Here is a 25998-nt window from a genome sequence, read left to right on the forward strand (position 1 = left end):
TATCAGAACACAAAGGTCCCAGGGTACTTGCACAAACAAAGGCTTTACACTGAAAAATACATGTCACTTATACTAATTCTCTAGGCAGCACAAAGGCCTGGACTTGCTCAGGGGAGCTGCCCAAGGAACATCAATAATTCCCAGTTCAGCAAACTTGCACAACTTTTTCACGCTGCAAGACTTTACAGGGGTTTTCAAAGTGCAAAATTAAAAGTCAACTAAAACACGTTCAGCAAAGAAAAGTAATGTTAAGTTAGTATATAGAAAAATTAGGAAAATACTCTATGGACATATTATTTTTTTTAATTCCTCTTTTCCTTATTGATTAGCAATGACGTTCTGAATCACCGTGGCTCAGAGTCCTTACACCAAAGATGTATAATCAGGAGGGATTTGTCCAGTAGTCTTTGCTCAGGAAACACAGCAGTGGTTTGGCTCCAGCAGCTTTAGAAGAAAATCTCCTTTTTTAATACTAGCCCTTAACTTTCTGTATGTTCAATGATTTATGATCTCAAATCAGAAATGTATGTATTTAAAAGCATGTCAACTCCCCTTCAAATGCCTCTCTGTAAACACTTCTCCTTACCCACAAACAGAACAAAACTGAACCAGAATCCTGATTGTCAGTGATTAGAAGTACAGTTAAACTTCATGTACTAATCAATGAGTTCTTTAGTACCTCAACCTGAAGATCCACTCAAGAGCAAAATATATTTTTTTTTCATTTTTCACTTTTTTCTCTGATAGCACTCATGACAAACTAGTTCTTTAGCTAAAAATTAAAAAACCAGCCTGAATTAAAATTCTGCATTAAAACCTACCCCACCCAATCCAAGACATGTCCCCACTCATTTCTCTTTTGGTTTATAACATGTGGAAATGGTTCTGACCTCCTCAACTGCACTTCTGAACTATGCACGCATTTGCTTTCCTGAAGTTTTGTCAGAGTAAAGAATAGCTGGATTCACTTTCGTTTAACATCAGCCTCCAAATATTTTTGGTTTCTTCTTGCATGCACAGTAAATCTCAAACCAGCTCTATTCAGAGCTTCAAAATAAGCTGTGACCGTGGCCATTGTTCAAGGTCATAATCTCACAAAAAGAATGTGCCTGGTAGCAAATTGCAAGTGTTAAATACAATTTTATAGGTGCCAAGACAAGTGGTTCAATGCTGCTAGATGGTAAGTGGTATTTCTGTGGGCTCTTACCAGAAATGTTTTAAAGTTCTGCTGGAAATAGCATGAGAAGAATGGTTTTAGAAGATATTTAAAGAACTCCTTCCTTCCCTTTCCCATTCAATTTACCTTGATAAATGGAAATGAGGAAAATATGGAGGTTTTTTTCTTTATCAAATTCACACAGAATTTGATAATTCTGTGTGAACAATCTATCCTGCTGAAGAGCTGGTTTAGTACAGCAAGCAGTCTGCACTATTAAAGCAATACTTTTTCTCCATGAAATGCCAATAAAAAAGCATCGTGTGAGATACAGGAAAGAGTGACATCTGCAGCAGGACAAAATATCCTGCAACTCAGTATCTCTAGCAAGATCTATTTTCTTCAGTCTTGCTGAATTCCCTTCTATTCCCCCCAGTCTAGCTTCCCTTACCCTTAAAAAGTAAAAACAAAACTCCAGGGAAGAACCCTGCAGTACATATCCACAGGCTGCAAGAACCACAAAAGTTCATACAAATATAAATACCATCCTTGTTCTTATTGCAAGTTTCCTACGCTGTGTCTTCTAAAGAGCATTCCTCTATTTGATAAATAACTAGAAACAGGATTTTCAAATCCTTATCTGTAGGTGGCTAGGGGACACTCATCATTTTGTATGACACTGTCAAAGTGACTCGGCAGTTACCTTGAGCCAGAGGTTTCATCTGCAGTTTCTTCTGAATGAACAGCTCTGAGTGCTATGAGACTAACCTTTTCCTTCTTTTCTTCCAGCTAAGTTCTCCTTACTCTACTGACTGAGGTGCACATTCTGGAAAAATATGTGAACGTTGGATGGGTTAAAGAAGTCATGATTTTTTTTTTCCTGTCACCTCTGAAAGTCAGCTTTTCCTGGAAACCATTACGTTATTTTTAGGCTTCTTTCTGTTATCAATAATACATAAACAAGGAATTTTCTCCCTAGGGATTCAAACAGCCTTTTGCAAGTCAGATTTGCTGTTGTCAGTGAAAAAAGACCAAATCCTTCCTGGCTTGGGAGTCATTAGACTTCAGTGGGGTTCCAGCAGAGAAATTTTACTTGCTAATTTAACTAATTTCCATAGAATTGCTGTAAATATGAGAGCATAAGAACAAAATATTTTGCTTCTGAAGACAGCAAATAAAGATAACTAAAGACATTAATGTATTTGGAGAAATTAAGATTTATTACGTTAAATACTTTCTGCTTAATCATGAACTTGTACACCACTGATTTAGATACTATTTCAAAACAAAGATTCTTGTCTCCCTGACTTGGGAAGTTTCAGAGGTGTATGGGGTTTGCTTTTCTCCAAAGATTGCCTTCAGCATGGATTTTTATCTGACACCACAGCAGAAGTTGTGGAAGGCAGGTAGGCAAGGCTGGGGAGAGAAGGGTGTTCCAGAAAGGAAGCAAACGTAAAACTTGTGGGGTTAAAAAGGCTGTGTCCATTTCACCACTGGAAGAGAGAGTTAGCAAAACTTCCCCCTCTCTCAAAATAGTTGCAGAAGTAAATCTGTCTGGGAGGAAGCACTCAGGTACTCCAGCAAGTACTGTCAGAAAGTGTACAAATAAAAATCCCCATTCTGACACAGTTTGGATGCTAATTAGTCAATGCCAACAGGGAAGAAGTTTTAAAAAACTGAAGTCACTGAACAGCTGCAGCATTTGCTGACCACCTGGAAACTTGTGCTGCATGACAGGATATTACATGCCTGTCACAGGCTCATTTAATAAGCAGGGCCACCAGGTTTTGTAAAAATGGTAAATTGCCCTCTTGAAATCCTCTTCTTTTTTTCTTTCAGGTGTGTTTACTGCTGAGTTTGGGTTGTTTGGTTTTGTTGTTTCGGTTTTATTTCCCCCAGTGTTATCCCTAAAATCTCTGTTAACAGAATAATAAACAGGCAACTTCAAGGCCACTGTATTTCAGAAATGCAGGCCCAATCAAGATGCAAGTCTTACCCACAGAATACACGGTTAATGCACACAAAGTTCCTAAAACACAAACCCTTGAACATTTGCACCTTCACTGCTTTCTCAAGCAGGTATAAATGAGACTTCTGCTATGAGAACATAACCTTGAATCAGTAAGACATGCATTTTACTTTCATTTCTCCTTTCACCCATCTTATTTACGTTAGTTGGAAGCAAGTGGAAACAAAGTAATGAGATATTTTTGTGATGCACGGAAGTAGATTTCAAAGAAACAAACACATCTGTTCATTACACTGAGTGATTCAAAGCAAGCTGCACCTAAGTTCAGCAAGCATCAGGTATAAAATACAAAATAACAAGAGCAATTCTGTATATAGCTTGGTAATATCTGTAATTTATATAACCAGCATGAATAAAATCAGATTTCGGCTTCAAGTTGCATACCCGGATCTCTGTGGATTTTTTTCAAGGCACAACAAAAACAGTCTTGCTGTCTTTTAGTTGACCTTAAACTGAGATACAAACAGTAGCACAGAGGAGTTGCCCAGTTTCTAAAGCAGGAAACATGACCTCCCCTGACATCAGCTATTGCATGCCTTTTCATTCTAACCTCACAACCTCGGTACAAACAAAATGGGGGAAAGCTTTTATTTTTGACCATCTAAAGCTCATGAGAAATACTGTAAGGGAAGATCAGACATGGCATGAGAAACAGCCTCCTTTTTCCCTGCTCTCCATGCAAGGCAACCCTTCAAAGCTCTCAAGTATTAACTTCAGCCCAATATAAATGGTGTTTCTAAACAGCATCATGGATCAGATTTTGGCACGACAGTTCCTGCCATCGCTTCAGAGCAGATTTTTGCAGAGGGTAGGCTGAACGTTTTGTTGAAATGATGTGCCTTGAGATAATTCCACTGCTTTAAAGGAACCCTGGAATGATTATCTGTAGAATGAATGGATAGAGCCTAAGTCTCTCTCCATTAAGAAAGTGAAAACTTTGTCCTTATTCCATGATGGATAAGAGCCCAGCTCTCCAGTGAAATAATGGTGTGGAGTTAAAAAAACAAGAAAAAGAAGTAGCCAGATACTACCAGAAAAAACCAAACCATCAGCTTTTAAGTACTTCTACCTGTGCTGGTGCTTTCACTGTGTTTTGCAATAGCAAATTTAAAAACTGTGTTTGTTTTGTGCTTTGTCTTGGTGCGCCACGGTCATTTTTATAGATCTACTACTCCCTAGTATTTCACGCCACGAAGTTCACCAAACAGACCTCTTATTTTTCTTTCATGGAGTTAAGACCTGCCTCCTCCATGTGAGGAGGAAGAGGGCACACACTACCCTGGAGACCCGCAGCAAAGCCTGCATTTTCCTACCCTGGTCTTTGTTGGCTTCAAACACCAGACAAACCCCAAAAAGGAGAGGAAGGGAAGTGAGGGGAGGGGAGGGGAGGGGAGGCCCGGCAGAGCGGCCGTTCCTGCCCCCCGGGCCGGGCCCGCCCTCAGCGCCCCGCGCTGGTTTCGCTTTCGCCTCGGCGGCCCCGCGGCCTTTCCCAGAAGTCACGTGACGCGCTCCCAGCCCGGGAACGCCCCCTGCCCGCCCCCGCGCATGCGCAGTGGCGCGCGGCTCCCCGAGCGCAGCCGGCAGCGCCGAGCCGGAGCTGAGGTGAGGGGAGAGGGCGGGAGAGCACCGGGAGCGGCACCGCCGGGCAGAATTCCCGGTGTAACTAAAGCTGTCGCTTCTTCAGACTGCCCCTGCCCGCTTTGCTCTTTGGTGTCTTTGCTCCTGAGGGAACAGGTGTGTCCTAGCGGTGTTCATTCCTGTCAGGGACACTCGTGCTCTTCTGTCGCCCGTTCCCCCCACTCCCGAGTGCGGCTCTTGGTTCGTTCTCCACAGCTCGCCCTCTCCGGACCGGCCCTGCCCGGGAGCGCTCGGAGCGGATCCCTGTCCCCGGCACGGCGCTGAGCGATCCCGCCGATCCTGCAGCATCCTCCAGGATCGCTGGGCAGCCTCTGCTGAACAGGTGCGATGGTGCCAGGAGCGGGGGGACCGCGGGCAGGGAGCCGGGCCCGTGCCCTTCGCTCCGGAACCGCGCCGCGATCCCCCGGGAAGGGCAGGGAAGGAGGTGGAGAAGGGCCAGGAAACAGTCCTGGGGTGCATTGGGTGGTCAGCCACCTCTGCTCAGCCCTAGTGAGGCACACCTGGAGTGCCGTGTCCGGGTCTGGGCTCCTCGGTACAAAAAAGGCTGGAGAGGGTCCAGCGGAGGTCACAAAGATGCTGAGGGATCTGGAGCTCTCTGTCACAAGGAGAGACAGCAGGAGCTGGGCCCCTTTAGTCTGGATTAGAGAAAACTGAGAGGGGATCTCGTCATTACATATAAATATCTCAAATATCCTCATCCGAGAGCATGGTGCCAGACTCTTTCCAGTGGTGACCAGCAACAGGGTGAGGAGCAATGGCCACAAACTAAAACACAGCAAGTTCCACCTCAGCATGAGGAAGAACTTTACACTGAGGCTGGCAGAGCAGTGGAACAGTGCCCAGTGAGGTCTTGGGGTCTCCCTCTTTGGGACTGCTGCAGCGCACACAAATGCTGTGTTTTCTGTAATCTGAAAAGCACACACATCAAAAGCCTCAAAGCCCTTACTTTAAACATGACAGTTTTAATTCCTTTGCTTCTCACACTTAGCACATGCCACTCAGCAGCCAAAATCAGCACATCCTCCAATTTTGTCAGTGTTCGTGAAAACTTTAAATTAGTTATTTTTCAGCAGTTTAGTCTAAATACTACTTAAACATTTACACTGACTTTTTTTCACTCCTTCCTCAGAATGACTCAGTGGTATCAGCTGCAGCAACTTGATTCCAAGTATCTGGAGCAAGTTCACCAGCTATATGATGATAGCTTCCCTATGGAAATCAGGCAGTACCTGGCACAGTGGCTGGAAAACCAGGATTGGTAAGCCCAGAAATTAATTAGGCTTTGGGTTGTATGATAAGCAGTGCCCTCAGACATGAAGTTACAGGCAGCAGCAGAATGCTGCTGGGGGAGCAGGCTGCTAGGTGATTCTTAGTTGGTAGGATGCTTCAGTGGCTGTGTGGGTGCTCCAGCCTGTGTTCCTGCCCATCTTCAGGGTTTTCTAGAGGGACCTGATACCTGGAGTGAGTGTCCTTTGCTCATAGTGCTCTCAGTGGTCTAGAACAAAAGTGGCTGTTTTAAGACCGATTAGTTACTACCTTGGTAGCATCAGTCTCTCATTCTTCTAAGACTCTGAACTTCTGCCAGACTTCCTGTGGAGTGGTACAACGTGCACATGCATCAGGGTCACTTTTAGGTTCCTGATGTGCATGGAATGAGTAAATTAATTTGAACAGAATGTGCCAAAAATAATAGAGAAACAACGTTTCTATACCAAGGAAAGTCAAAGTTAAGAGAATGAATCTGCCTTACATTTGAAGGTAATTCTCATTGCTTGCATATTCTACAGCTGGAGTTGAGGATTAAAAATCAAGTACAATTGTACACACATTTGTATGTATTTCTTGGCTCTTGTACTGGAAGTGTATTTAACCCAAGCACACTTTAAATGATTCTAGGGAACACGCGGCCAACAATGTGTCATTTGCTACGCTGTTGTTCCATGACCTGCTGTCACAGCTTGATGATCAATTTAGTAGATTCTTGATAGAAAACAACTTTTTGCTGCAGCACAACATAAGGAAAAGCAAACGTAATCTTCAGGTACGCCTGGGTTCTATATCTATACATTTGCTTGATTTGCTACAGTGTAATTGGATGCCTCTTAAGCAACTACCCTGCTGTGAGGGATTTTCACAGAGGATGTGTGAGAATCCTGATTTAAAAGCCAGAATTCAAGTGTTGCTCCATTTTTGTTTTGAATGGCTACAGTTAGAAAGTTAATTAGCAGTACAGTTACAGTTTGAGAGCTCCAGGAAGTTACCGAAGGACAAGAAATTATGTGTTTGGACTTTAACAATAGATTGCATCTCTAATGCTAGGATAACTTCCAAGAAGACCCAATACACATGGCAATGATCATCCACAACTGTCTGAAAGAAGAGAGGAAAATACTGAACTGTGCCCAGGCATCCAGTGAGGTAACAGTCTTGAAATCTCTGCTGCAGTTGTATCTTCCCTTTCCTCTTATTTGGGACAAGGGAAGTGGATGAAGAGTGGCAGGGGAAATAGGCTATCCTCTCTCTGCCCAGTAAGAGGTTCCTTAAAAAAGAGTGAGCATTGATATGTACCAGCTGGAGAATGCTTATTTGTACCAGCTGGACAGCATGGCTTTTTTTCTGCTGAATGAAGTATTTGGAGAATAAATGGCCAGGAAATACATTTTATTCCTTGAGTTGTGTAAAAGCTATGCTGGTTGTTTTAATGCTTCTGTAGTACAATATAACCTGATGGGCTAATTGAATTTTATTTTAATAATTAGTGATTAACTCATATATCCATCAAGAATTTAGGTTTGTTCTTCTGCATTTTCCTCCCCAGTTTACTCTCTATTAAGCAGCTGAGCATGCTTCTTTGGACTATGCTTCTCTGGAAAAATGATACATCATTCTCCTTCCCAGTTGTGTCCAAGTATTTATTGCTAATTCTGGTGGTATTTTGGGCTGTTTGTTTTAGTGAAGCCCTTTTCTTTCTTCTGAATTATAGGCAAAGCCATATCTTTTTCATCTCCTGGTTTCCAGCTTCTCAATTTTTTTTTCCCCTATGCAAGAACTATTTTGCAATAAAAAAAATCCACAGTTGGAAAAGGCATGCAAAATGTATAGATAGCTGTAATCCACCTATGTAGAAATAAAGTGATGACTGACCAAGCATGTTAATTTCCAATGCAGAAATGCCTCAGTTTATAGCAAGGCTCTGAATGTGCAGCGTGGGAAGAGCCCTTGGGCTCAGCCTTTCACCAAGGGGCCCTTTGCAGCAGCGTCCAAAGCAGCTGCTCTAAGAGTGGGAGTCTGACAGGGCCCCTGTAGCTGCAGCGTAGCTGTTCAGTCCTGCCACATGACATGAACACTTGCTGCTGCCTTTCCAGTATGCAATAACTGTGGCTCATCAAAAAGGGAAAGGGGATTGCAGAATGGTTTGGATTTGGAGGGACTTTAGAGATCATCTACCTTCCTCTAGACTCGGTTGCTCAAAGCCCAATCCAACTTGGCCATCACTTCCACCAGACTTAAATCCATGATGGGGGACCTTTGGCTGTTTACCAAAATAAATACTTTGTTTCTTTCAAGTTCACCTGAATTTGATTTTTTTTAATATACTACAGAATTTTAGTATGATTCATCAGAAAAAGCCATGCTTCCTCAGGTTGTTTGTCAACAAATGTCACTAATTTACATGAATGAAAAACGTTATCTGTTTTGGCTTGTTCTGCTTCTTCCCTCAGATGGAAGTAGGGAGTGTACAGAACACTGCAGCTGGGATGCCAGACAAACAGAAGGAGCTTGATGCCAAAGTTAGGGCTGTAAAAAGCAGTGTAACAGTAAGTAAAATATAACTCTTCTCAATAGTGTTTGTTGGTTCACAGATGCTGAAAATTAGACTTGATTAAATGACAAATAAAATTAAGGTAGGGGTTGTTTTCAAGTCTACAAACCAGGGATTGCCTGAACATGGGAAGTACCTTGTGCCTAGCAATAAAAGCATTTTACCCATCTGAAGTACTAGCAACTGAGGGAAAAAAACCTCTTAAATCATAACTGACCAGTTGGTTGCTAACTAGGTGGTGTGCTTTTTTAGCATATAGGTGTTTGTCTTAATAAATACAGTCACAACAGAAAGCTTTTCTCCAAATCATACGTAAGAATTTGAAAGTTTGAAATGCTATGTGCCATTCCAAGTTTTTCCACTGTAGCCTAGGTTCTACTAAACTCTGTGAACTTACATGGCTTGACCACAAGGGCATTTCCATACCTTATAATCAACAGATTTCAGTTAGTTGAGAAGGAGGAAGGGAGAATAGAAGGTGATGAAATTTAGGAATATTTTCTGTTAGGGAGTTCCAGGAAAAAGCATTGCTACAAAACTGGACTTCACATCTGCCAGAGATGGTACCAGGCAGTTCCTAATCAGATTAAGTCTTGTATTACTTGAAAATATTAAATAACTGTGGCCACCCTCACTCGTGCATTACAGGATGTGGAGCAGGACATCAAGACATTAGAGGATATGCAAGATGAATATGACTTCAAATGTAAAACCCTGCAGAACAGAGGTGAGTCATTTTTCAAGGACATCCCCTATTGTATGTATGTAGTTCATCACAGTAAACTTCTTGTTATGTCAGGGCACTGAGCCTAATGATACACAACCAGACTTACTGCTGATGTCCCTTGTGGATTAACTCTGCTTCACACTGAAACCTAAATTTCTGCATCTGTCTTTTGTTCCAAGTAAAAGAGCTTCCTTGTTAACACAGCACTCCTTTGCCCTTTACATCCCTTTGCCACTAGAAGTACCAAACCCTGTAGGCTCTGTGACCATTCAGCCATGCACTTAGTAAGTGATGTTTCACAAATGGCAAAACAGCTTTAGGTTTGGTGGGCTCTTGTGTACCAAGAGAAACACACAAAGTCCACTCTGGTTTCATTATACACCTCTGTCTCTGTTGTTGAATTCTTTGTTCTAGAAAAGGCTTAGTTTCCAACACAGCTTGGCAGAGCTGACTATCCCTCAGAACAGGGACATGTTCAGAAGGTGCTAAGGGAAGCTGAGCCACAATCTTGCTTTTTGTATCTGTCCCCTCCTCGCCTCAACATTTCCCCCACCCATCCTTCAGCCTCACGTTCACAAGTTGGATTTATTTTACAGAACACGAGTCCAATAGTATGTCTCAGGAGGAATACAAGAAAGAACAGTTGAATCTCCAGCAGATGTTTTTATCACTGGACTGCAAGAGAAAGGTAGTTTTCTTTCAGAAGTCAGCAGCTCTTCATCTTAAGCACACATTCATTTTCATTGAATTGACATAAATTAGTAGTAGGAAAATTTTTCTAATGTCAGTGGAACTGAGGTCTTTGCAGAGTTTTGCAAAACAGAGGAGCACTAGCTAAAATATTATTTAGTCCTGTATGAAGTATTTCTAATAAACAGGGTAATCTCATTCTCTGTAGGAGGTGGTGAATAAGATCGTGCAGCTGCTGCAGATCACAGAGCACACACAGGCTGCCCTTATTAATGATGAACTGGTGGAGTGGAAGCACAGGCAACAGACAGCATGCATTGGTGGGCCACCCAATGCCTGCCTCGACCAGCTGCAGAACTGGTAAGTCTTTTGTAAGACCACATTTAAGCCATGTTATGAAGGAACAGCACATCTAGGAAATATCCTGATTATTTGTATAACCCATTTTTGTTTTGTCCTAGCATAACTATATTCATTTAATCACCTCACCACATTTCTGTTGAGCACAAAGTGTACTCTAGGCACTGCCACATCCTCAGGGACAGTCACCTGGCTGCTGCCTCTGCATTAGTGCAATATAAAAACATGCTCAAAGTAATAAGATCTTGTCAATTTTAGGTTCACCATTGTTGCTGAAAGCTTACAGCAAGTTCGTCAGCAACTCAAGAAGCTTGAGGAACTGGAACAGAAGTTTACCTATGACCCTGATCCCATCACAAAAAATAAACAAGTTCTGCAGGACCGAACACACAAGCTTTTCCAACAACTCATCCAAAGGTAACAGACCATAAGGATCTTTTGGTGTTACCATGAATGAAAAGATGAAGAGCACCTTCCCTACTGTTCCCTCACTATTTCCTGCATACTATCTTTCTGTTTTCCAAGGTTTTCTTAAGTTTGTCAAAAATTAAACTGAATTACTGTTTTTGAGATTTACCCCATCTAGGATTTGCACAGGTTCAGTCCTGTGGAAAGGGTTTGTGCTCAGACATTATGGAAGTTAGCAGGAGCTTTTCTGCAGTACACATGAGTTGCAGAGTCAAACTCCCAATCTATTAGTCCACTTCTCGCTTCAACCCTGCAAAGTTCAAGTGAAGAGAGGCAGAAACCATCTGCATCAAGCTGTGCCCAAGACAGATACACTCTCGATTCTCCAATCCTTTGTCACTGGACACATCATCTTTGCCTCCAGCACGGAGAGGCCAGCCCTGCCTCTGTACCTTTATAATGCAAGTTACTGTAGCTGGTAGATGCCTCACATAAGATCAGAGACCTATTCTGTAAATGCACAGTAGACAAAAATTTGGGGTATATCAAAACAGGTTAGCCCCAGAAGTTTGTTTTGTTTGGTTAGCTGGCCCTCATCAAATTCCCTGCTAGTGTATCTTGGGCATGTGTTGTTAGCACTGTCACTGTAAGAATTTAGGAAGCCCTGGGAATGGCAAACCCAGCAACTCCTCACTTGCACTATGCTAATTACAGCACAGTGTTTCACTTGCACTATGCTAATTACAGCACCGTGTTTCCTAGCTTGATTTCAGGGAAGTGTGATGTAGCAATCTTCTTCCTCAAGCCATCAGTGTATTGCAGAAAATCCAATACTTACAACACCACTATTTCTAACCCCATTGAAATAATCAAAAGGAACTGTTTCACACACCTCTGTTGTAGATTGAAACTGAGTGAATAAAGTGTATAGTATTACCAGTAAATCAACATTCTTTTGAAGTTGACTTTTATGTGGTTTCTTATTTAAGAACAGCACAGATAAGTCATAGTGTCTTTACTCTGTTCTTCCCATAGCTCCTTTGTGGTAGAGAGGCAGCCTTGCATGCCAACACATCCTCAGAGGCCACTAGTCCTGAAGACAGGAGTGCAGTTTACTGTGAAGCTGAGGTATGTTTTCCCTTTTCCCTGTTCCTGTTTTGTGGTAAGGCTTTCCTGTCACTGGCCTCCTGCATCCCAGAGGATTGCACAGCCTGCCCTACAGCCCAGGGTCTGAGGCCAGGAGGAGGAAAGTGCCATGGGCAGGGGCTTTCTTCTTGCAGAGCTTAACTCACATTCAGCTTTTACCTTTTCCCAGAAGTGGGGTGTACTGAGTGTGCAACAAACACAGCCAGACAGCAAGAAAACATAAGCAGAGCACTTTGTCATGCCAAAGAGTAACTCATATGCCCATTTAGTTTTATCTCTAAATGATTTGTGGTATGGAGCAAGCTTGGAGTCTGCATGTGGTCCCAAGTGTGGTTAAATATCTGTGGTAAGCAGCACAATAGAAGAGAAACAATATTTTTCAATTGCTGACATAAAAAAAATACTTCTCTTTCCAGATTGCTGGTGAAACTGCAGGAACTGAACTACAATTTGAAAGTGAAAGTTTTATTTGATAAGTATGTTGCATTTATTTTATCCCTCTTATGTAATGGTAAAAAGTCCCTACACTCAAACCCAAGAGCAGTCCTAAGTGTTGAATAGGCCAGCAGCAGGCTGGCTCTCTGCAGCTGCAGGTACATCCTTCCCTTTTCCTTACCCATTCCCTTGCTCTAAATCTTTCTCTGCCACCAGAGACACGTCACAAAGTGCAGATGGCCTCAGCTTCTCACCATCAGCTCCACAGAGGAGAGCTCACTATTGCTGAATCAGACACAGGGCAGCACCAGGGCAACACAGCTGGGATGTTTCTCCTGAATCAGCATGAGGTGACAGTGTAGAATTGGACCCCACCATTTCTAGTTACATAATTCAGTCAACATCTCTAGAATCCCTTACTTCTTGGGTACTGTCTAGTAAGGAATATAGCTATCCTCAAGTTGCCTTTGAATTAGGGGTATAATCTGCCTACCTGTAACATAGGACATGTTCTCAATCACAAGAATTTGCACAAAAGCATTTTACCAGTTCTCAATCAGCTCTGTCAGCTACTAAAACGTGCACATTTTCTCTGTCTGTGGCAGAATCTTTAAAAGATTATTTTGTCTTTCTTTCTTTTCTTTACAGAGATGTAACTGAGAAGAACTCAGTCAAAGGGTATGTGGCATCAGAGTTTGATATATTAGCATCAGGTTCTTGCAGTGAATGTGAGATTTAATTACATTTTCTCTCTCTCTGTGTAGGTTCAGGAAATTTAATATTTTGGGAACAAACACAAAAGTAATGAACATGGAAGAATCTACTAATGGAAGTCTAGCAGCAGAATTCAGGCACTTGGTAGGGGGTTGTTTTTTTTCTTTCTATTACTGATACACCCACTTAATTTTGTAGTAGAGCGTGGTAGAAAGGAAACAAATAACAATTGTTTTTGTTATTGAAGTCATTCATTTTTGTGTAAAGAGGAACTTTGAATACTTCTTCCTTTTCTTTGTTCTGTCCTTTTTAAAATATTTTGCCAGTTTCAATCAAAATGGGATTGCTTGGCACTAAGAAGAGGGCAGGAATGCAAATAAGAGTATTTGGTGTCACAGCTTATACTGCAATGGGTTCTTTGGAGAAGGAAGTTACAAAAGCCTAGAAAGGCTGGTTTGGGCCTTTCAGAGGAAGGTCCATAGATAGGGAAGTCTGGAAGATGAAAATTGTCAGAGTGTGCAGCTGCAAGGAAGTCAGTGCCTTCAGCAGACTATGCAGCACTTGTGATCTGCAGACTGTGGGGGTATAGATTGGTTCCATCACTACAACAGGAAGGGAAAAATGCATGTCCAGGACAAGGGAACATGGAGCTCTGCCTTCATTGTCCAGAACTGAGACTGCCTAGAGTTTATCATCTGATTCAGGGGGGTACTTTGATAAACCACTATTCCATCTGATGCTGATTTCATACTGGTTCTGTTCTTAAAAGGTCTCTTGCATAAAGACATTGCATCATAACCATGCAATATCTTTTTTCACAGATGAACAGTTTATAAACAGTAGTAGTTACCTACAATTCAATCCTTTGGCTCCCACAGCTTAGAACCAAGTAGAATCAGACACTAGTGCAGCAGGTTTGCATACAGCTGAGCAAGTGGAGTATGCAGACCTGCCCTACTACTTCTACTTGTGACCACCATAAATAAGTGACAGGCTTTTTGTTCATTTGCAGCAACTGAAAGAACAGAAAAACACAGGGAGCAGAACAAATGAGGTAAGCAGCACTAACCTTTCCTTTGTAAAGTTTTAGCATAATATTAACAAGGCATTCATTTAAGACAATGCTCTCTGCTCAGACCCATGAAGACACATGTGGGATGAGAGATCATAGGAGAGGAGTTCAGTGTTTCAACAAAGTGATCCATGTAGGAAGAGTCTGCAAAGAGAACTACTGCCAACATGGGAGTGAGGGTCTCTCCCACACTGGCATCTGCCTTTAATAGGGCTTCCTGGCAAGCACAGATCTTCTGTGGTTTATAGGTAGTAGCCACAAAAAAATGCAAAAAATGTGCCTGGAGAGGCAGTTTTAGGAAGTCAGCACTGTCACTTTGACCTGTAAGATCTTACTGAGGTGTAGAGCATGTGGCCATGGTCAAAAAAGGGTTTTCCTCATTACTTCACACTAGGAATTTTCAGTCCCTGAAAAGTTTGGGGTTTTTTTTGTTTTTTTTTTTTTTAAGGGTCCTCTCATTGTAACAGAAGAGCTTCACTCTCTAAGTTTTGAGACACAGCTGTGCCAGCCTGGTTTGGTAATAGACTTAGAGGTAAGTCTTAGATCAAACAGATGGACTTCACTTCCTGTGTGTCATGCTGACAATGTTAACTTTTTTCTCTTTTTTTTAAGTACTGGGATATCAAGTACCTTCAGTTATTTCAAATTATGGGAATGACACTTCACAACAACTCTGTATAGACACAGAGGGAATTCTGTCAGATCTCTGGGAAAGTAAGAATAGATGTGCTTTGCAAAGTGTCTGATACCTAGAGGGCTTAAACCACAGGGTTGGTTATCAGTTTACATTTATTTCAGAACTCTACTGTCACTATCAGTGCTGTCATAACTGACACTAAGCCAAAACCTTTATTGGACAAAAATCACCCAAGTCTTTCCAATATTTCATCATACTTTCTCCCCTACATACAAACTTTGATTGGAAAAGTCAAGATCATGCAAGCAGGGAATTAAAACAGAAATGGGGTTGTGGATAATCTCAAGGAGGATTGTGGCAACAGTTCAGGGTAACCTCACATGTTTCCTTTTGTGCCCCTTTCAGACCACATCCCTTCCCATTGTTGTTATCTCAAACGTGAGCCAGCTTCCCAGTGGATGGGCTTCTATCTTGTGGTTCAACATGCTGTCTACTGATCCCAAGGTATTTGCTAGAAAAAAATGTGTTTTATCAGGTACTATGTCTAATTTTCAAGCATTGTTTGCAAGTGGTTGCTGCATTTTAGCTCTTCAGAGCTAAATGAGAGCTGAACTCTTAATGAGTTCCAGGTGTAGAGAGGGGCAGTGACTTCCCTGACCTAAACAGAGCAATGTTGGAACCCACATAAGGCTAATATACATGTATTCAGGATATACAGCACACAGTGAGAAGCCTAGTGAACATTCAGGAACTCAATTATGGTGCACTCAAGTCATCCAGCAATTCTTCCTGCTGGGAGAAGACATATCCAGAGCCCCAGAGGTTGCTTTTCCTGTTAAAGAGTGTCTGGAAGAATAGCTGCCTGCTTCTGCAGGGTTGTCTCAAGCTGACATCTGTTCTTAAATCTGGAGTTTATTTTGGCAATACAAAAACTTAAGTGGCGCTCCAAAATTAATTTTTGTTAACTATAGATTGTGTCTTTCTCTTCCATTCTAGAACCTGTCCTTCTTTCTGAATCCACCTTGTGCAAAGTGGTCTAAGCTTTCTGATGTTCTGAGCTGGCAGTTTTCTTCTGTAACAAAGAGAGGACTTAATGCAGATCAGCTGAGCATGCTGGGAGAGAAGCTCCTTGGTAAGGTCTGCTGTCATCACAGATAGCCTGTTCAAATTGAAGCTAGTTCTGCACCTTTTACTGCAGCTCATTTTAAGTTTTCCTTTGCTCTCACAGCTTTCCCTCTTCTACAATGTAACTTTGTAGCAATGAAGCATTTTCCACTTTTCAGTATGGCAGAGTTTGTAAAAAATCTGCAGTTCTAACTTGGGAGATTTACACATTAGAGCAACACAGACTAATTCTGCCTTTTGAAGCAACACTCATATTTAGTCCACTTTGTAGTGAATTATCTCCCCTGTGAGTGTCCTGAATAAAAGCCTCATCAGCCATGGGTTTTGTTTCCAAACTCCTTGCAGTTTGCCTGAATAGGCAGGGCACTTGACACTGGTACTGATTTTGCACAGTAGACTCTAGATGAAAAATTCTGTTGATTCAGTATATTTCACTAACCTTAAGTTCCAGGAAAAAATTATATTTAAAGGTATTTGAGATTAGTGTGTCTAGGTGGCAAGTACAGCATTGCACTCTCAAATTCCCCAAGACATAAGATTTGACAAAAAGCTGTTAATTTATTAGATTACCTTTCAAATTTCTACAAGGAGAGTATTTTTTTTTGTTTAATTAACCAACACAAAGAGACCAGTGATATATTTCTATGGCAAATTTGCATTTCAGTGCAAGGAGACAGAACCAGCAGGGTGCCAGGGTACAACCTGGCTGCTATTTTTGCAGTGTCAAAGTTGACAGCATCCTGATCTCTTAACACCAGCAGTATCAGCAACAAGCTCCCTAACCCAGTTTGCTTTTAGAGCACTGACAGAGAAAAGCATATTTGCTGGAAGCCATAGCATGATCTTTAGTGGGAAGAATTTGGCTCTGACTACAGTCAGGGTCTGCAAAGCTCCAGCTACTGTAGGCCCAGCATAGGACTTTTCTTTGTGGTTTGGATAGGGTTGAGAAACACTGTGTACATAAAAACAAGGCTGAGAGAAACAATTGCAACAGGAAAAAGATGAGTTTGTGGTTATGGTAGATTGGGAGTCAAGAGTTTCTGGGGCAAAAGCCACCAAACGACCAGAATCAAGGTAGGAAAGTGCTTCATCTCAGAGAGATGCTGCAGGGTCTGCTGAGCCTGCAGAGGAGCTTATGGGCTGCAGTCTTCTTGTGCTGGCAAGAGCTGTGAAAGGATTCAGTTTCCTTCCTGGAAGCATTTTGCTGGCAAGTGTTTGGTGCACAGAAGATGTCAGGATTTATTGGTTCCCATTATGCAAGGGCTGCTCACATAGGTTTGGTTATCATAAAACCTCCCAGAGGGGAACTTTGCAACCTCCCCTGCAGTAGCTGTGAAAGCACAGGAGCCTGCCCTTCCTTTTCTTTCTTAGTCCAACAGTTGACTTGCAAATAAACACTCAGAACTTGGTTTTCCAAGTACTCTTAGCCTTACTAAGTAGCTTATGGAACACGACTGAAGTCAAATTTATTGTGTTCAGGGCCAACAAATGGAGGATCTCAGGATGGCCTTATTCCTTGGACAAGATTCTGCAAGGTATGCACGCGGTTTTAAAAACTGAGATGGAAAAGGGATCTCATCTTACTTTATTGTGGGTTTTGTTTGGGCTTTTTTTGTTTGTTCCCCCCCCCCAAGGTAGCATCCACTAATTATTCTAGGCCTTACGTGGTCATGGGAGCAGTAGCAGGAGGAGGAAAAGGAGCTTGCAGTGGCAAGGAGTAGATGATTTTGAGGCTGTTTTTGATCCATGTAAACTCCATAGGAAAAGAAAATGCATCTTTCAAACGCAACATCCCCATTATTATTAATGCAGCTGCTGTTAACAGAATAGTTCTCCATTTTGACTGTTACAGAAAATGCAAACAAAACAACCAGCAAGATGAGCAATTCTTCTGTATCTTAGTAAAGGACACTTCCCAGACCAGGGGAAACTGGATCAGGGTGAGGATTAACACAGGATAGCCAAGAGGATCAGTATGATGACAGAGCCACATCATGGAATTTCACAACCCTGGCTGAAGGAAGACAGGAGGACTCTGCACATTTTTTTCAGCTTTAGAGCCTAAGCTGGTATAGCTAAGTAGGAGATCACAACAACCAGGAGCAGACTCCAGGGGAAGAGCAAGGCTCTGGTGACCTACAAGCACTCAAATTCATTGATACAAATGCCTCATGAGACACTGAGATCCAGGTCTCAACAGAATGTGTCTCTAAGGTCTTCTGCTAGCCAGCCCAGTCAAAAACCCCAATGGCATGGGGTTGCATGTCCAACAATTCCACTAGAGATATTACCCAGGCAGGAAAAAGAGCCTTTTATCTGCTCTGACTTAGACCAGTGTTGTTGCATGGGAGAGGTGATAGATCACTTATTTGTGGGTACTGGAGTCTCAGACAGGTATTTTTCTCATAGTGCCTCTTGCCTTAAGATTAATGACATGCTTCATTGCCAATAGTTCCTATCCTTCTGGAATGGAGAGACACAAAAAGAGTCATAAGAGAACATGGGGAAGGTGGGAAAAACGGAGAAAAACACAAGAACAAGTAGACAGTGTCAGGATTGCCTTCCTCTCTGCTTAACAAAACTCATGTCTCATTACCTCTGTTCTGCCCCCCTCCCATCCCTGCCTTTCCATATTCTGAATTTCAGGAAAACATAAATGATAAAAATTTCCCCTTTTGGCTGTGGATTGAGGGAATCCTGGAGCTCATTAAGAAACATCTCTTGTGTCTCTGGAACGATGGGTAAGACCTGAGTGAATTTAAAGATGTAGGTATTGCCTCAGACCTTATTTTTGGGCTAGCAGTTGCAACTAGTTGGTTGCTAGTAGGCTAGCAACCCTCAGGCTGGGAGGTCGGTTGTGCAGAGGGTGGATCTTGAAACCAGAAAAATTTGAAGCAAATGAATTCTAGTAGTGAGGAGTCCTCTAATGAGGCAACTGCTAAAAGCAAGAACATCAGATGACAGAGTTGTCCCATTTTAGTCACAGAGCAGGGTTTTGAATGTTAGATTAGATTTTGTTTTGCCTTTGCTCCCACTGTAAGTTGTTTCTTTCCACATCCTAGCACACAGCCAAGAAAAACTGAAGCACGAGAAAGTATAGGTGGTAGTGATAGCCATTTTAAAAACCCAAAACCCAAACTCCCTGCCCATAGAGACTTACTGGGAGCTGCCTGGAGGTGGCAGCAGCCAGACTCAGAATGTCTGTGCCTGCACCGTGGCCCCAGAACCACGCAGTCTTCACTGATTTTAAGAGTATTACGAGGTAGAAGGATTCTGCCAGATGGGAACAGAGTTCCATTTGCCCTTTAATACTGGTTTAGTAAACTTTTCTTCTGGGATTTCCGATTTAGGAAGTAATTCTGTCCAAACTAGGCTTATCCAAAGTCACAATCCTGCATTTTAGCTTTAGCCACGTTATGAAACCTCATCGAACAGCATGCTCACAGTGGAGCATCCTAGTATCCCACACTCCTGCAGGATTTACAGCAGCAGGATTGCTTTGCCTTGCTACATTCAGCAGTGGGCTTCACAATTTTACTCCCAGCTCCAGAGGAGTTCTGTCAAGGCCCTGTTTCCCTGCCCAAACCTCCTCATTTCTTTGCTGAGGGGGCTGCAGTGCAGAGGGAATATTTGTCACCATTACTGAAGCAGAGTGGCAGTTCTGGAATTGGGATTACATGTGAATTTGGTACAGGTCTGAATAGGAAAGACTCCCCTTGTATACAAAAGAGTAAGTAACCTCAGGAGCACTTGCCTTTCTTCATACTTGAGAGATAGGAAGGCCAAAGAATTCCCTTATGCACAGGATATTGACTACTGAACACATTTGTTGTCTAAAGCATGGCATTTAACCCAAACAAAACACAAAACTCACCAATCAAACCCTGAAACCCCATAAAACAGGGCAACCTACAGCATCTGAAATTCGAAACAAATTTATGATTGTTTAGGGTTTTTTGGTTTTTTTGCAAAACCCACTTTCCTTAACTTAATTCACACAAGGACAAGTCATAGTACTCAAAAGATCATTATAGATGGAATATTTTGAGGAATAAGAAGCAGAGAAAACCTTCGGAAAGAAAAAAAAAAAAGAAACAAACCAACCAAAACCAAACAGCTGGGGCTTGGCCAGGGTTATACCCTAGTACTGACTTGAACAATTCCCTCCCCAGTACCTGTCCAGATCAATCAATCTCACAATTAGCCTCCTTGTCCGTGCAGTAACAACTGCTTAGCACAGTAAGTCATGAAAGTTTTAACAGTTCCTGTAGACAACGTGCTCAGGCCCCAAGCAAGCCCATTACCTGTAAGAGTAATCTGGCAGCTAGCAAAGTTTGTTTCATCAGCCAAAAAGGAGAAACAACTGTTCCTTAGCATACTGCTGAATTTAAAACAAACTGCTAGCTGGGCTCTGACCCTGTTAACACACATGTAACTTCACTTCTGCTCCCACAGCCCAGCTTTGACAGCAGAACGGACAATCTCTCCTGTTCCAGGTTCAGAAAGATGTTTGTACAAGCCCCCAGGCTGAAGTGAGAGTGCTGGGGGAAGCTGTGGTGATTCATGGCTGCCACCAGGCATGAATCACCACCTGACTGCAGCCAGTCAGTCCTGCTGCCAGCTGTTCAAAACCTTCTGTGAGGCTTTCAGCAGTACTTCAGCTCTTTTAAGTGAGGAAAGCTTTTTAGTTTTCCTAGCTAGCCCAGCACAACTTAGGTTTTATGTTGGGGAGTAACTCAACTCTTTCTTTTCAACGTTACAGCTGCATTATGGGCTTCATCAGCAAAGAGAGAGAACGTGCTCTGCTGAAGGATCAGAGCCCAGGAACATTTTTATTGAGATTCAGTGAAAGCAGCAAGGAGGGAGCAATCACCTTTACCTGGGTAGAGGAATCTCAGAATGGTAAGTCAGCAACAGAGAGCCTTTGTTGATCTGCTTGCATCAGAACAAGAAGTCTCTATGGCCTTCTCCTACACCCTGAGGACCAGCACAACACCCCTGGCAGCAGCAGGGCACAAGCAACACCAGAGACACACCATGCTTGGGTAACTCAGACCACACAATGAGGTGATCAAGGTTTCAGCCAGGACAAGTAGCACTTCCCAGGTCCTGCCTCTGGCCTGGAAGTTAAATAGGAAAAACTGCCTGGACTGTCTTCCCTGCCTCCATAGGCTCTCTCCCAGCCTTTAGTACCTACACATCTCCATCTCCTTCCAAGCCCAAATGCAGCTTTTGTTCCTTCCTTCCCACACTTCCCCTGGGTAACTCACCTCATTTTCCAGCTAGTTCTCCTTCCTCCCCTTGTCCAAAAGGATCAGTGAAGAGCTTGTTTCTTTAGTGAGCTGGACTAGTTTCTCACCCTCTCTTAGGGAAGCCTGGAGGCACCACAGCTACGAAAAGTTAAAACCTCCCTTGTACCCAGTCAGAGCTTCCCCCTCACCACCCTCATTACACAGCCCCACCTGCCAGCATGGGGCAGCTGTTAACACTTCTCTTTGACGAACCCAAAACCAGCAGCAGGTGGAAGAGAAACTGCTGAATGTACTTGGGTGACTTTTTTCCCTTTGCTCCCTTCATAACTGAGACGTCCAAAAGTTAAGCAAAAGAAGGTTGATAGTATTTGGGAGCATTCAGGAAGGCTTATATGTCTCTCTTGATGATTCATAAAAGCCTCAAGTGGTGTATTTGGATCAAACTTCCTAATAGGCAGTGTAGTTTGAATTACATAATTTGGAAGAAGGTTAAAAAGGCAGCACAACCTAAATTACTTAATGAAATATTGCAGTTAATTTTAATGGACAAGTCACACCAGTCGTTGTGAATACAAAACACACCAAAAGCCATCACTGTGTGCTGTCCCCCCTGCCTCTCTACCTCACAGAACAATTATGCTCCCTTTGGCAGGCATTAAATACTTCCTGCAGCACTGTAGGTGTCATCCAGGCAAGGCTTTTGCTCATAAGAACTCTGAATTTGTGGAATTAGCTGCAGCTTTTCTGGACACTTTCAGAAAAAAAAACCCCTTTGAAACCAACCTTAAGAACCAGTGCTTCTCTCCTGTGCAGAGCTGCAGTTCCACTCAGTAGAGCCCTACACCAAGAAGGAGCTCTCTGCCGTGACCTTCCCCGACATCATCCGCAATTACAAAGTGATGGCAGCCGAAAACATTCCCGAGAACCCCCTGCGGTTCCTGTACCCCAATATACCCAAAGACAATGCCTTTGGCAAATACTACTCCAGGCCTAAGGAGGGTGAGTGCTCCGTGGGGCTCCTGCCTTTTAACTTGACTGGTTGTTCCTGAGCTGCTGGGGCATTGCACAATTTCTGTGGCATGGAAAGAAAGGGAGCAGTTGGCCTGAATGCCTTGGCAGCTTGTCCCATGTTTATAGGTTAAGAAAAGGTCTGTTTTTAAACAGGCACCATGTGAGACCTCACCAGACCAAAGCTGAAACCCCTAATTGTCACTGGCCCTCCAGCTCAGCTGTCACATGATCCCCTGAGCTGTTCCAAAAACTTAGGTTTCCACTCACAGCCCTGACCATAACTGGAGGGGTTTCTTTGCCATTTTCTATAGGAGAACCTGACTAAAAATGGAATAAATTAACCGTAGTGCTTCAAATTGTATGACAGAGAGACTTGCACATTATCTGGGTCATAGGCTGTATTTTTGGTACAATAAGGATGAAAATGTGATGTAAACTTGCTGGAAAAAAAAAAAACACAAGCTTTTTTTCTCTCTCTGAAGCACCAGAGCCAATGGATTTGGATGGTCCCAAGGGAAATGGCTACATCAAGACTGAGTTAATCTCTGTATCTGAAGTGTAAGTTCTCACAAAAACACTGGGATTTTGAGATCTGAACATAAAGATTTTAGCTGTAGTTCATGTCTCTTCATACTATTTAAGCTGTTAGTGTCCCTGAAAAGTCTTTCCTCTTTGAGAATCTCTGATCACAATATATTAATGCACTGCTGTGTCCAAAACACCATTTTTAGGTTAAAAACCCTAGAAACTTGCAGGGAGTTGTACTGGCAAGTAATTTCTTGAAAAGCACGTTCTCAAAGACTTGTTGGACTTCTTTGGTTAGGTTGCACACCCCTGAGTAGTCTGAGTTTTCATTTAAAGCCAGGTTGGCTTTGCAAAGCCTGGTCTTCCTCACAAGGGGCCTGGTTAGTGGCCTTTCAGGCCTTGGAGCCAGACAGGGTATCCCAGGTGTGCCCCACTCCTTTAGTGACAGTCAATCCCTGCTCTTCTCCATCAGCCACCCTTCCAGGCTGCAGTCTCCAGAAAACCTGCTGCCCATGTCTCCCGAGGAGTTTGATGAGGTGTCTCGGATGGTGGGCCCCGCCGAGATCGACACTGTGGTACGTATCATGGACCAGCCTGGAGCAGGAGGGCCCAGCCATAACTTGCTTTTCCCTTTTTTCCCCCTCCAGACATACCTCAGACACTCAGGCAAACGCTCGAGAACGCATCTCTTCACAAGCATAGGAGAAGCTAGGGATCCAGAGTCAGACTGGCATTGCCGGCAGTTGTTTTTTTCCATGTGGCTGAAGGGAGAGGGGTGAAGAACAGGAGAGCAAAGCATCCTCTGTGTGCCTTGCAGGTGGAGGGAAGATGGGAAGGGAGGAAGGAGTATGCCTGTAGTACCTCTGGTGGGTCTGTGTGGGGAGGGCCCCGAGCAGGAGTGCAGTTTGGAAGAGCTGCCCTGCCAGTGCTGACGAGGTGAGGTAATGCCTGTTAACAGAGCACTGCTGTCCTTGCAGGGTGTGCCTCAGGAAAACAAACAAATTCGTGATCCCCACCCTGAGCAGGTGAATCCTAAGGTGTGGATCAGGTGTGACAGGGGCAGAACGCTGTGGTTAACAAAGACCTGAGCACCAGGGCTGGGCCTGTGTAATGGAGTTTCCTTTTCTCCTTGCAGATGTGTACACACATTCAGCTCTGAGCTTTGGCTGAGCTGTCCCTGCGTCATTAGCACCATTCCTCATTAGCACCATTCATCATTAGCACAAGCTTCACGCATGCTATGCTGCAGTCAGTGCCTTGGTGACAACGTTTCCCTTCCTTGGTTTCTCAGCCTGAAGGTCCAGCAGCACTCTTAGCTAATGGGAACATCAACAGCACCAGCCTGAGCAGCCTCATTACATGCTTATCTTTGTTTAATTAGCAAGATACTGTGCCAGAGTGGAGGAAGAGGAAGGTGGGAATGTGGGCTCCTTAATGACAGTGAGGGGAGAAACAGGCATTCATTATTTGAAGGAATTAGTTAAAGTTTGAAACAGTTGACTGTACATAGAAGGCTTCAAAGAAAAGCTGGTTCTTTTGCAGAGGTTCTGTTCAGAAAGCTTACACCTTGAATTTTTGTTTGCATCACAAAAGGGAAACACTCTACAGCTAACATGCCACACCAAATCCATGTGCTGCTGAAGTTTGTTGTTCTTTTTTAGCTCTTCTGGCCATGGCCCATTGAGAGAGCAGAAGCCCAAAACGCTTCCCGCATTTCATTTTTGCAGTTTTTACAAGGCATAATCTTGTGTAGGATGTTCAGCACAATCTTTCTCAAAAAGAGCATTTCTTACCTTCACCTTCAGGCTGCATTGGCACATGCTGAGCTTGCAGCCCAAGGTGTATAATCATGACTAAAGCCTCTGCAGACTGCAGTCATCAGACAAAATCAGAACCTCCTGTTAGAAGACTGCAAAAGAGATTAAGTATGGTTTTATTTACTGGGCCTAACCTGTCAAGGTGAGGATGTGGTCTCCCCCTTATCTTTAGCAATAGTACAGACCCCACATAGGTTATAACAGGTGGAATGGAACTCAGTTTTCTCATGCATTATGAACCAGGGCATTTACTCAACTGTTCATTTGAATAGCCAGAAGACTTTACAGGCTTAATAATGGAGTGGTTGTGTAGTTAAGGCTAAGGCTCGGGAAAGTGAAGAAGTTTCTCCAGAGCAATGGCTGCAGGATCTGCAGTACTGAAAGGATGAAGCTGTGCTTCCACCAGAGGAGGAACTGGTTTGTTTCTCAGCACGTTTAAGGTGATTAACAACTCTCAGTTGAGAGGCAGAGCTGTTCTAGGCAGCTGGTCCCTCTGTCTAAGGATTACCTATTAGTGCAGGCTGCCAATTAGCACAGAGCTGAGCAGAGGGGCTGCAGAGCACTCGTGCTGCACCCCACCTGTCCAGGTACAGGAACAGCACAGCCTCTGGAGGGGGCCCTGCCTGACCAGGGGCTTGGACAAGGTGACCTCCAGAGGCCACTCCAGAGCCAGCAGCTGCTGTCTGGGAAAAAAGGGGCTGCTTCAGTTTGGTGTGTTGTGCCCAAGACATCTGATGTGCCCCCCTGCAAAAGCTTCCAAGAAAAATTAAAGGACCTAGAGCATGGTAACACATGTATTTAAATGAAAGCACTGCAGACTGACCTATTTTCAGTGCCCTGGGTTACTAACAGTGCTGCAGGCAAGTTTATCTTACTGTAACTAGCTGAATGTGTATCTGTTGCTAATAGGAAAATCAAGTTGTTTATTGAGCTGTGCTTTGTATTCTACATGTTCTACATGTCATTACTTTAGTACTTCACTTTTGTGGCACTCAAAGCCTTATTTACAGGTTGGTCTTTCCATAGCCAGTAGTTCTAGAAGCAGTGATTTTTTCCTCAATGGAATATTGTTTTATATATTTTAAATAAATGGAACTGTGAGTTTCTACTTTTGTTCTCTCTCATGTTATGGCTATTTCTATTGTAAAGCAAATGTGCCAGTCAGTATTTTACTACTCTGTATCTCATTTAAACTTGTTTGTGCAACTAAAGAGTTACAGCTCTGAAGCCCAAGGCCGTATTGATGCTTTTAATTCTCTGCATTTTTGAAGTTCCATCTGTGCTAGAGTTCTCAGAAGCTGGCTGTTAACTTTTTTTTTTCATCGCTGCTTGTATCACTTCATTAATTTGTTTCCATCCCCACACAACCTTCAATAAACTGAATTTGAATTTCTAATTTGCGTCCTCTCTAGGATAACTGATCTATGGCTCAT

The 25998-nt window shown here is 43.1% G+C and overlaps 1 protein-coding gene across 4 annotated transcripts; it reads left to right on the plus strand.

Annotated features, from left to right (window-relative positions):
- Window positions 1-4759: 4759 nt before the first annotated feature.
- Window positions 4760-25961, plus strand: STAT1 (signal transducer and activator of transcription 1). Of its 4 annotated transcripts, XM_062506755.1 has the most exons (25): window positions 4768-4787; window positions 5019-5145; window positions 5953-6081; window positions 6720-6864; window positions 7143-7241; window positions 8546-8641; window positions 9295-9373; window positions 9970-10061; window positions 10272-10423; window positions 10682-10840; window positions 11867-11959; window positions 12394-12453; window positions 13061-13090; window positions 13177-13270; window positions 14139-14180; window positions 14647-14730; window positions 15241-15339; window positions 15832-15967; window positions 17440-17495; window positions 18607-18701; window positions 20723-20862; window positions 22026-22211; window positions 22706-22781; window positions 23221-23323; window positions 23884-25961. In XM_062506755.1, the coding sequence occupies exons 3-25, from the start codon at window positions 5954-5956 to the stop codon at window positions 23905-23907; spliced, it is 2268 nt and encodes a 755-aa protein (XP_062362739.1). In that variant the 5' UTR covers window positions 4768-4787; window positions 5019-5145; window position 5953; the 3' UTR covers window positions 23908-25961. The 4 variants fall into 4 exon arrangements, with proteins under 4 accessions (XP_062362740.1, XP_062362739.1, XP_062362738.1 ...); XM_062506754.1 differs by having other exon boundaries at window positions 23221-25961; XM_062506756.1 differs by lacking the exon at window positions 22026-22211 and having other exon boundaries at window positions 4760-4787; window positions 23221-25961.
- Window positions 25962-25998: the final 37 nt, after the last annotated feature.

This window comes from Cinclus cinclus, chromosome 21, assembly GCF_963662255.1.
Source record: "Cinclus cinclus chromosome 21, bCinCin1.1, whole genome shotgun sequence".
Taxonomy (NCBI): domain Eukaryota; kingdom Metazoa; phylum Chordata; class Aves; order Passeriformes; family Cinclidae; genus Cinclus; species Cinclus cinclus.